At 36.7% G+C, this 11,557-nt stretch overlaps 3 protein-coding genes across 4 annotated transcripts; all 3 read right to left on the bottom strand.

Moving 5' to 3' along the window:
- Window positions 1-721: 721 nt before the first annotated feature.
- LOC114190806 (cationic peroxidase 1-like) lies at window positions 722-2,398 on the bottom strand. Its single transcript, XM_028079852.2, has 4 exons — window positions 1,982-2,398; window positions 1,669-1,860; window positions 1,392-1,557; window positions 722-1,317 (listed from the first exon to the last, which is right to left on the bottom strand). Exons 1-4 carry the CDS (start codon window positions 2,243-2,245, stop codon window positions 905-907), a joined length of 1,035 nt encoding a protein of 344 aa, XP_027935653.2. The 5' UTR covers window positions 2,246-2,398; the 3' UTR covers window positions 722-904.
- Window positions 2,399-4,090: 1,692 nt separating this feature from the next.
- LOC146884924 (uncharacterized) lies at window positions 4,091-6,461 on the bottom strand. 2 transcript variants are annotated; one of them, XM_085675898.1, is made up of 3 exons: window positions 4,621-6,461; window positions 4,467-4,527; window positions 4,091-4,228 (listed from the first exon to the last, which is right to left on the bottom strand). In XM_085675898.1, the coding sequence occupies exons 1-3, from the start codon at window positions 5,426-5,428 to the stop codon at window positions 4,183-4,185; spliced, it is 915 nt and encodes a 304-aa protein (XP_085532024.1). In that variant the 5' UTR covers window positions 5,429-6,461; the 3' UTR covers window positions 4,091-4,182. The 2 variants fall into 2 exon arrangements, with proteins under 2 accessions (XP_085532024.1, XP_085532025.1); XM_085675899.1 differs by having other exon boundaries at window positions 4,467-4,524; window positions 4,621-6,460.
- Window positions 6,462-6,712: 251 nt separating this feature from the next.
- Window positions 6,713-10,850, bottom strand: LOC114190805 (protein RDM16-like). The gene is made up of 6 exons (XM_028079850.2): window positions 10,277-10,850; window positions 9,601-9,891; window positions 8,988-9,443; window positions 8,701-8,895; window positions 8,189-8,349; window positions 6,713-7,815 (listed from the first exon to the last, which is right to left on the bottom strand). The coding sequence occupies exons 1-6, from the start codon at window positions 10,799-10,801 to the stop codon at window positions 6,933-6,935; spliced, it is 2,511 nt and encodes an 836-aa protein (XP_027935651.2). The 5' UTR covers window positions 10,802-10,850; the 3' UTR covers window positions 6,713-6,932.
- Window positions 10,851-11,557: the final 707 nt, after the last annotated feature.

The raw sequence follows: 11,557 nt of genomic DNA on the forward strand, positions 1-11,557 counted from the left end.
GTCAAAATCTTGGAATGTCTAAAAAAAAGTGCTTTTGCATGCAAAAACGCGTTTCTTAACAAATACACAAGCCTTCATAATAGTAATATAATATAACCTAGAAAATATCTTTCAGTGAATTTGATGATCTAGCTTCATTAGTAAATACATATGCTTTGGGATTTATGCCATTTTTTAAGTTTCTTCAAAATCACACACATGCATGTAGCCACCCCACCCCAACACTTTCCCTTATTTTAATTTATTTTTTATATATTAGGTAATATGTGTATAGAAATTTCTTAACAGTGTAGTAGAGTACATTTGATATAAATTAGTGTAACAACTGTTTATAAATTTTCAATAATTGATCTTAAATGTTAAAAATAACTTATATTAAAAAAATCAGTAGTAGATCCTGCATTAGTAATGTCCTAACCTAAATAAAAGATATTTAGGAATCGATTGCGATTCTTTTCGTAAGTGTACAACAATGTGTATTATATATAATGAAACTATAGTTCGAATTGAGATTTCATTTAAAGATCCAACATATATGGAGTATTTATTTTGTAATATACATATGATTTCTTTTGTATTATACGTATTATTCTATTGTAAAGATCACGAGGGAACAACCTATTTTTCTTCAAAAAAAAGAGAAAAACATAATCTATTTGAAATCTTGACCGAAAAAACTATGTTTCTCAGTGCATGCATGCTCTTTTAATAGTAACAAGAATCAGGGGAGAATTAACTGGTATTTAGTTAAGAAATTTCATTAGATTACAGTTGAAGGTGAGAAACACACGAAAGAAGAAAGCTTTATTTGAAGAACACATCATGCATTGAATATTAACATTACATATAATAATAATCATGAGAGAGAGAGTATAGTTGAATATGAAGTTGAAGATGAAGTTGATCAGGTTGAAGGAGGATTAACCAGCCTGCAGTTTTGCCTGATCTCACCGTCTGAACCAGTAAGTGGGGTCATGATGCTCATCTTCAACATTGCATCTGCAAAATCCTTCTTGAATTTACCCATGTCTCTGGCATAACGAATTACTTGATCCTTTGTGGGGCTATCAGTTCCATTGACGTGGTTGAAGAGTTGTTGATCGGAGTGGACCAGACCCTTTTGCACCAACAAGTTCTTGTAAAACGCATTGTCAAATCTGAAAGGAGTGGTCGAATCGAAAGCAGTTAAGTTGTTGTCACCACCTTCGAAGGGACAATCTTGTCGCCTATCCTCTGCAAATGTCGTGTCGATGTTGCTCTCGTTATAAATCCTCTTTCTGAAGAAACGGCACCTCACCAGTCCTACCGAGTGACCACCTGAACCATAAATCAAGAAAAGTTTATCAAGATTCATACTTTATATCAATCATTTCATCAAGAACAGGTTTTACCTGATAAAGCAACTAGTTCTTTCACAGTGAAATTTTTCTTGGCGAAAGCACTGGCGAGGCCATCAAGATCGAAAAAAGGAGCTGGTAAGTCTGAGTTGGATTCGGCTAAACTTGCTGTGGTTGAATCTCTTCTTCCTAATGGTACTTCCCATCTTGGTCCACCAAGCTGATACAATTTTTCAACTCATCTTAGAAATTACTTTCTTTTAATGCATATCTATCAGATTTGACAATGAAGAATCTAAATTGGAATGTTAATTGAACAAGAATTACTTACTTCAAAAACAGCATCTCTGGCAGCAACGGCTAAGATGTCGGCACAAGAGACAACACCTTTGCACATGTTCTCCAAATCTGATTTTATGCTATCTATCACATCAAAACCCCTAAGAGAGTTAGCATTTGGAAATGAATTCTTCTCCCCAGTGAAAGTATCCGTGTCGTCTAACAACACTGATGCATCACATCCCTGTAATACCAAACACAGATCAATGTCAATTCATTTTCTTAACACAAACATTCGATTTTCATTTAGAAAGTAAAGTTTTTATACGCAAACATGATGATGTTGAGAGAGAAATGAGACTTGCTTGAACGAAGCAATCATGGAAATGCAGTCGGAGCAGGGATGCTCCCATGCGAGACTCATTCTGCACAGCTTGTTTAACTGCTTTCCTTATGGTGACAAGAGCACCAGGGCAACTTTTTTCGTAGAATTTAGTAGATAACTGAGCTGAAGTAAAACCAACAACACATGCAATCAAAGTCAGACAAAGTTTTAGTTTGAAACGGGGAAAAGACATAGAGAGAGAACTTGTAGTGGCCATTGCAAAAAGATTGGTTATCATGGCCATGAAATGTTATACTCTTATATAGAAGTTCTTCTTCTGCAACATGATTTTGGTTAGTGTGTAGCTACATGGTCCATATACTCCGGGTCAATTGTGTATATATTCAATCATATCTATGAAAGAATCATTTGACTGAAGCAAAATGGAGGAAATGGACATGCAAAGGCGTGCAAATGATTGAGATTACGAAACCGTGTATAATATAAAGTTGTTAGTTAGCTGTATTGTGCTAAACATGTTTGACTTCATCAAATTCTTGCAGATTTCACTGCAAGATTCTGCATCTGCACTCAACCTCTAAGGCTGGATCGATCCAAATATAAGAGAAAAAAAAAAACAAATCTATAGTTTTATGGCTGTCAACTTGTGATCCCTTTGTCTATAATTTGGTGGCCGAAAGAAAACTATACAGAAAGCTTCTGTGCTAATGAAACTTTGGAGAAAAGATAAGAGGAAAAGATTAATAACTTCAAATGCTGGGGATAGGGTTTCTGAATTTGTAAGAAATAAGACATTGTTACTATGATATAGCTGAAACACTCTCTTCTTCTTTATAACTGATCCTTCTGGTTTTTTCCTGTTTAACCTTCTTCCCCAAGATACCTTTCTTTAATCCGGTGTAACAAGAACAGAAATATAATATATATGTTATGAAATTAAAGTGAGTTTTAGTCTTTCTTGAATAAAAATGAGAAAAATAAAAAGTATATTAATAAAATTATCTGAAGATAAATGCGATATCAATCTATTATACAAGTTAAATTAATTATCCGGAGATTTTGTACTGAAAATAAATTATTTAAATGTACTCATCATTTGTCATAAAAACATGTTAATTTTCTTAAGAAGATAATTTAAATGATTAGATGATAAAATTATTGATAAGTCATCTATAATTATGCGATCTACACATAGAAGAATTTATTGACAGTTAAAAAAAAAAGGAATTGGTAACGAAATAAATCATTTTTTGATTAAACAAATTTTTATAAAATTAATTAATTGGTTAATACATTTCTAATTGCATAACAAAGCATACTTATATATGTGGACATATAATAATTAAAAATTAGTAAACTTATATTTAAATTTGCTCTTATATATAAGACAAAGTAAGCTTCATACAAAAATAAAAGTGAATTGATTAAGTACGTGCTTATAATAATGAAAAACGATAGAATGACACCCAAAATGTACCACTTTTCTTACCACCTGACGTGGCAACGGAAATCAGATTTTAATTTTTTTTTTAATTCAAAAATTAAATTGGCAGAAGGGAAGAAGATTCTCCGCACACGCGCGTGTGCTCACAGGCTTCTCCAAATTTCCCCAACACCAGAACCCGCGCATCTGTTTTTTATTTTTTCAAAACTCTTTCACTGCTCCGCCGCACCGCTTCTCCATTTCTCCAAAGCGCCCTCAAACTCCTCTGCGCTCCTTCTTCTTCCCGCACACACACAGAGCCCCACCACACAGACACCAAGCCTCCACGTTTTCCTTGGTCAATCCCGGAACCCCTGGAACAGTCCGAATTTCCCAATTTCATAACCTAACCTAAATTTTGCCCCAATTTCAACGGTCACCAGCGCTGCTCCCACCGGTGAGGCTCACCTGCCAATTTTGTATGAGAATTTATTCCCTCAGTGACGCAAACCCGAAAACCCCTCCATGCGAGAAACCCTAACCCGAATCCCTCTCCACACTCCGAATTCCCCAATTTGATAACCTAACCTCAACCTCCCCTCTATCTTTCCCTCACTTTGAATTAGTACACGAACTCCACCCCATGGCCAACCACTGAACCTCATCCGTCGACCCTACTCTCTATCCACCACACTGAACCACAGATTTTCGAGCCTTCCTCTGTGTTTGACGGGCTTTGCACGATCCAGCAGTCTCTGGCGGGCTGAGCACGATCCACGACCAAGGTCCATATTCTTTCAACATTGTTCATGGCATGTTATTGTTTCTGTGGTGCAATTTGTGCTGTTTTGTTTTGTTAAAATTATGAATTGGAATCTTTTGAAGATTTGGGATTTTCTACAAAGCAAAATTGAATTGGGATTTTCTACAAAGCCAAATTGAATTGGAATTTTCTCTCCAAAACATCACCCACTTGCAGAGTGGACATCTTTTTTTTCATCTCACACTTATAATGCTTAAATGAATATGAAAAATATAAATGTAAATGCACAACATAAATCCAATAATTGCAAACATTTACCTTCCTTGATACACCCTCTTCTTCTTCTGCCATAGGTAGCCAAAATCTCCAAAATCTCCTACTGGGGTAAGAAGTTTATATAACCAATTGCAATTAATAAACAACAAACACCACAACCAAACAATATTTCGCGATTAAACAAAATGAGCCTCACCAATGCAGAACGTTGAAATTGGGAAATTCGGACTGTTCCAGGGGTTCCGGGATTGACCAAGGAAGAACAAACTTGCGGCTTCTAGGGTTACGGTTTCTCCGACAAAGGGGTTTTGGGTTTTGGACAATGACGCCGGAACGGGGTTCGGGTGCGGGAGGGTATTTGTGGAACGGTAACGGATTTGAAGTGGTGGAGCAGCCCTGTCTGTGCTGCGACAAGGGTTATGGACGGCAGCGGTTGCGGGATCACGTCCACCGGAGGTGTGTGGCTGTGTTGTGGGATGGTTGTGGGATGCCGGTTTCGTGTCTGTGCTGTGCGGGGAAGGGAAAACGAGCGGTGTAGCGGTACAGGAGACTCGGTTCTCAAAAAAGAAAAATGGTTCCGCTGGTGTGAGACGGAGCGGGAGCGGGAGAGGGAGACGGAGAGGGAGAGCGAGAGGGTTAGGGTTTCTCGCTGGGAGGGGTTTTGGGGTTTCTGGACCGCTAGGTGGGAAAACGTGGAGGCTTGGTGTCTGTGTGGTGGGGCTCTGTGTGTGTGCGGGAAGAAGAAGGAGCGCAGAGGAGTTTGAGGGCGCTTTGGAGAAATGGAGAAGCGGTGCGGTGGAGCAGTGAAAGAGTTTTGAAAAAATAAAAAACAGATGCGCGGGTTCTGGTGTTGGGGAAATTTGGAGAAGCCTGTGAGCACACGCGCGTGTGCGGAGAATCTTCTTCCCTTCTGCCAATTTAATTTTTGAATTAAAAAAAAAATTAAAATCTGATTTCCGTTGCCACGTCAGGTGGTAAGAAAAGTGGTACATTTTGGGTGTCATTCTATCGTTTTCCTATAATAATTTATTGAAAATGAAGACGTTAATAAAGGAAGAGCAAAAGCCTTTTTTAAAAATTAGCATGACCAAAATTGGAAAAAGTGTAGCACTTAGTTTATAAGTTATATACTACTTTAAGTGAAACGTTTTTTCCCAAAAAGGCTTCCTAATCAAACATTTCAATAATCTTATTTATTATAAAAAAATAAATGACAAATTTATAAAATTATCTTGTCATACACATTTAAAAAAAAAAAACGAAAAAAGAGAGAGTTACGTTTGATCTGAACATTACCAAAATATAATTTATTGAAAATTTCTAAGAATAAGTAATGAAGTTTGTAAAATGAAACCCAACCGTATAATTTAGTCTGCACTAACTTGTGTCGCTTCTAATGTTTTTAAGTAGATATATTCCTACCTTCAAGCTAGGGATCTCTTAATAATTACAGGAAAAACTGATATTCCATCATAAATGGAATTTAGTCCAACAAAAATATTTAATGCTGGTTGTTAAATCATATATACAAGTGAAATATGAAACGATATCATAAAACTGAATTGATAACTTCCATTTTCACACCAATTTAAGCTTTGGAATGTATTAAAGCAAAAATTGGTTGTAAACGTTGATGATTTTTAGTTTCAAATATATATATGATTTCAGTTTTTAGAATTTTGATATCTGCTGAATTCAAACTACGAAAATGACTTCATAATTAGGTTTCTTAAGTCACAAGGGGAAATTTTGGCAGCCATAAATAAGAGATGGTGGGTGGATATTTTAGATGTAATGAAAGTAGATTGTGAATTTATAAGCATTCCACTTTCAGTGTTCACAGCACAATTTGATCGAACTTTTGGAAAGTCATACGAATTTTACAAATTCAAATGTAACGTCAAATTTAAACCAAACTAATCTCTTGCAGGACAATTTGTCAGGCTACTAATTAAACATTATGAAAATTCTAAAGTTATTTTTATATTTGACAATTAACAAAGTAAATTAACATAATTCAAAATAATACAACTAATTCAATTATGATCAATCTTAAAAATGACATTTGTATAACTACCAAGTAATAGGGGCTGGGAAGTTTGAAGTCCAAAAAAGGCTTCATCCAACTCAATCAACCAGTTAGTTTTTCAGAAGGGTACCTCGGAAATCCCTCGTGCCACCTCTTATTATGTGAATAATGGCTTTTCAGTGGGTAATAGGGATATATAGGAAGGGAGATCAATAAAATATTAGTACATCAAATCAGAGACTTTAGATAGTCAGAAACATAGTAAAATCACGAAGGCTTCAAATTTAAACAAATGTTACGCAATCATTAACATATTTGACTGAATCATCCAAACCAACATGAAAGGTTTACACCACTAATCGATCTATCATGTGTATTATTTTGTTTAAAACACTGCTAAATGCAAATTATAGAACCGATCACTCACCAGAAGGCCTTATTAAGGCCAATAACGAAGAACAAAAACACTTTAAGACATGTCACACAGCTTCATCTTCTACGTAATTCACTGCTAGGTCCCAATAATGAGGAACACCAGCATCCACAAAAACTTTACGGCCAGCTGCTTCAGTGATGCAATCATGAACGCTGAACTTATTGAAGCTGGGTTTTGCAACACTTCCTTGCCACACCAGAACACACTTATTGACAGTCTTATCATCATCTGATTCTTCATCTTCTTCTTTCTCTTTCGAAACATCACTCCAATTAATACGCCTGAGCATAAGTTTCCCATACCTCTTAATCGACTTGCTTCCACCCTCAACGACAACAACACTAATACCATCGCAGATCACAGCACATCCAGTCAAACGGTTCTCGTGAGCATTAACATCAACCCTAAAGCGGGACTTCGGATGTGAGAGATCATTTATCTTGTAGAGAGAGACAAGTGTCTCCAGTGTATTTGGGTCATCAAACAGCTTCCTTTCCTTTTTCTCTCGCAGCTCAGCAGGAGTAAGCTTGCGTGCAATGTTTCTATCCATGTGAGCCTGTTCACGCTCAGCAGCTGCGCTACGAACTTCTTTTTCAAGCCGAGTAGGATCTTGAGTTGCTTCAGTGCCAAGTACTTTCATTAAATTGCTAATCTTGACCTTTGGTTTTGGCGGTTCTATGACACCCTGTCTAATCATCTCCTGTCGATCTTTCTCCTTGGCTATACGTCTTTGTGTCCGGAGTTTCTTCTGTTCTTGCTTAGTTAGTTTGAGCGGTTGAGGTGGTGGAGGTGCAGGCTCAGCAGGTGGTTCAATTGGTCGAGGATGCTCCACGTAAAAAGTGAACTTTTCCATTTTCAGTTTATCTTCACCTATGACTCCATTATCAATATCACCATAATTTCCAGCATGCAGAAGAAGCACGTCCCTGTTAAATTCAAGTAGTTAATGGAAACAATAAAATGAGACAATACCATACTCAAATAGATTCCCAATGTCAAATGTTCATTGTCAGATTCAATTTTCCAACTATTCAACCAGTCTGTTTTCAAACTACTCGACTGGTTTATTCCCGTTTGTCACATCGTATCTTCTTCTAACATGATTATAGTTATCATTATAAACAGAAATAAAAGACACAAGGTCATAACTACTTGAAGTCTTAAACCAGCCAAATGCAGTATACTTGCTGAATCTAAATTGCTAAAATTTGTGACATTCAAATAACACCCTCAAAAACAATCATGAACCTTTTATGAAACACAAATAGAAAGTCGCAGTTCAGGCCGTCATAAACTTACCACCATTCAATTTCTGGAATTTGGTCCTTGGGTTTTTCCTTAATTACAACTCTCTCTGTTATTTCTATTAAGTTTGGATTTATATCAGGAGCAGCCTTTGCCTTTGCCAACTGTGCTTGTTTGGCCCTGTGCTCTTTTGCTTGAGCTTCTCCAAATTTACTCTGCATCAGCCAAATAATAATAACAAAGCTGTCAAAAAGCACATACAAGACAGATAAAGATTACAAGGAGCTGAGACCTCCTACTAGGGGAGTCTATGTCTACAGAAGCAGACATAGGAGGATCATGGGATGAAGCCCCGTAAAAAATGTAACAAAAGAAATAACTAATAACTGACTATAGTTAGTCATTAATTAGGTGGGTATTATAAAAGAAGCGATTGAGTTTGGAATGGTAGTATCATAATTGATCATTCTTGAGGAGAGGACAAGTCTCTCAAAAACCTTTGACTCAGTTTAACATACAATCAACAAATAAAAACTTTTCTTTCTACCCATTTTCTGTTCCAGTACCTTCAATTTTATGGATTCGGCATCTCGTGACCATTTTCCTTCCTCCACAAACTGGAAATTCATCCTCTTTGGTCGCAGGAGCTTTGTTTTATTAATACCCATGCTTGCATCAAAATGAGGATCAGATTCAGGATCAATATCCAATACAGGTTTTAGTATTTCAAATGCGTCTTTCTTCTGTTTGTTAATGTTGACCTGGAATGTTAAGACACAGATTCTACAGTTAAGACAGGAATCCCAGAAAGAGATAAAATGTGTAGGAAGAAACAACTGAGCAAACACCAGACCTTCAATGTGCTAAGGTTGCTGGGCTTGGTCACGTTAACAACATTTCCATGTTCATCTATTTCTCGTCCCTGAGCATCAAGACGAAGAACAGGGGCCTTGGTGGGTTTCTGTGGAATGGCAACATCTGTTACCATATGACCAGGAAACGTATTTATTAGAGGAGCAAATTGTGGATCTGGATGAAATCCCAGCCTGGCAGCAAGCTCTTGAGCACGCCTGACAGCTTCAAGGTTGGGTAGATTTGCAATACCAGTAGCGCTAGTGCCACTAGCGAGAGAATTTGCAAAAGTAGCAGAGGCAGTTGATGGGAAAATTGACATGTTTGCAACTGGGCCCAGAGAAGTTGAGGTGGAAGTATTTGATGCGACTCCAGCAATGGAAGATGGTGCTGTAGATTCACCCTTTGAACCCAACTTTGAGCCTCCTTGCAAATTTTGGGTAGAACTTTTATTCAACTGCACAACCAAAAGCATGGCAATGAATGCATTCGGAGGAACAAGCATAGCAACAACAAAATATATCAGTATCGTCTGGCTCTGGCAGCTATTAATGAGAAATATCTTGCGGACAACTGATACTTATGAATAGATAAAATGTGCAACATTAACGTACCTGAGGAATTTTCTTCAGTTTTTCTGCCAACTCTTTCTGCATTTGTAAAGCTTTCTTAGCCTTGGCTAGTGCATCAATAGAGAAGCTTCCGGGCTTTCCAGCAGTTGAAGACGGCCCATCTGTACTAGATTTTCCAGTAACCTCATGAGACCTGGTAATACTAACACCCTTATTTTCATTTGTGGTAAAATTCGAAGATACCTTGATGGGAAAAGAAGAAGAAGAAGAAGAAGGGGTCAAAGATGTCTCAGGCACAGCCAAGGGTGCCACAGCAAGTGATCCCAATGCACCCTGAAAGAGCAAGGATAAAACGCCAGTGAACGTATGTCCCTCTCCAAGTATTCCAACAGGATCGATCAATTAACAGAAGATAAGGAATTAGAAAACACAGAACAGAAACAAAATTCGTAATTACGGACGAAAACATCACTGCGCAAACCTACCTATAGGTAAAGAGACAAAGGATAAAATTACATATCGAAAGATGGTTAAGTAAACCAGCAACCCCATTCTAGTTCATTAAGCAGTGACTGAAATCAGACAGCTCTGTAATTTATAAGGAACACTATGAAACCAAGCACATTACAGTTCATCTATAACCAAGAAAACTACAAGAAAATGCTGTGAAATATCCTAACGTTAAAACATAACATTAAAATAAGGGAAAGAAACTCACGTTTTGGACAGATGCAGCGTCTTCGAAAGAAGCAGAGGCATGGGAGCCATTGGTGACTTCCTCCTTGACATTGGCCTCAGGTATACCTCCGATTTTATCATCACCGTTTACTCTCTCTTCTTGCTCTTCCTTCTTTACTTTATCCCCAAACTTCCTCCGTTCCCTCCTCTCGACGGAAACCCTAATTTTCTTATCCTCGAAGTCCCTCTCCTCGCTGAGCTCCCTCTCTTTGCGCTTGTGAGAGTGCGAGGAGTGTCGCGGCTCCACCGAATCTTCCCTCTCCTCATCGCGCTTCACCTTCGACCTACTCTCTCTCTCGTGAACCCTATCTCTGTCCTTGCTTCCTTCTCTGTCATAAGCCCTATCTCTATCTCTGTCCCTGGATTTGGGGTCGCGCTTGTGATGCCTGTCTGATCGATGATGGCGGTGGTCGTCGGAGTCGCGATGGCGGTGGTCATCGGAGTCGCGATGGCGTTCGGAGTGACGATCTCTGCTTCTCTTTTCGGATTTGTCTCTGTCGTCCATTTCAGGGTTTGAATTGGAAAATGCTTCTTCTCTGCTATTGTAAATTGGGTTTACCTTTTATTATAACTTTGTATATTAGTATATATATGAACTCTTTTTCTTTCTTAACAATAAATATTAACCTGAAATCAAAATAAATAAAAGAAAAACTCAGTATATTTAACCAAAAATTACAAAATACAATTGAATCAAAATTAACTTAATCTAGCCTAATAATATATCTTTTAATCAAATCTAAAATGATCTCAATAAGTTTGATATAGTTCTACCAAAATGAAGTAATATTTATTTAAAATTAATATTACATTCTTTATTATTATTAGGGTTAAATATGTTTTTATCTCTTAATTTTCAATAAATTTTGAAATTAGTTCATTTCGAAACTTTAAACTAATTTAGTCTTTCATTTTTATAAATACGTGGAATTATTCATTTTAATCAAATTTTGTTAAGTTTATTTGACATTTCAACCACATTTCATAATAATATTTGACTTAACATTAAAGTAAAAGTGTGTCAAACAATATAAACAATTTAAATACAATCTTGAAATACGTACAAAATATATATATAGTTATAAAACTTATTGCGAGGTACTATTGTTTATCTATTTTAAAACACAAATCATGTATTATTCATTTTAAATTTGATTATATAATGATATAAAAAAAAACACAGCAATTCCATTGAGAACAATGTTAAACGTATATTTTTAATTAATTATATGGATTATTTGAGTGTTAGTGGGCTAACCCA

Source organism: Vigna unguiculata, chromosome 7 (genome assembly GCF_037176805.1).
Source record: "Vigna unguiculata cultivar grain cowpea cultivar isolate G323 ecotype 2 chromosome 7, ASM3717680v1, whole genome shotgun sequence".
NCBI classification, from domain to species: Eukaryota; Viridiplantae; Streptophyta; class Magnoliopsida; order Fabales; family Fabaceae; genus Vigna; species Vigna unguiculata.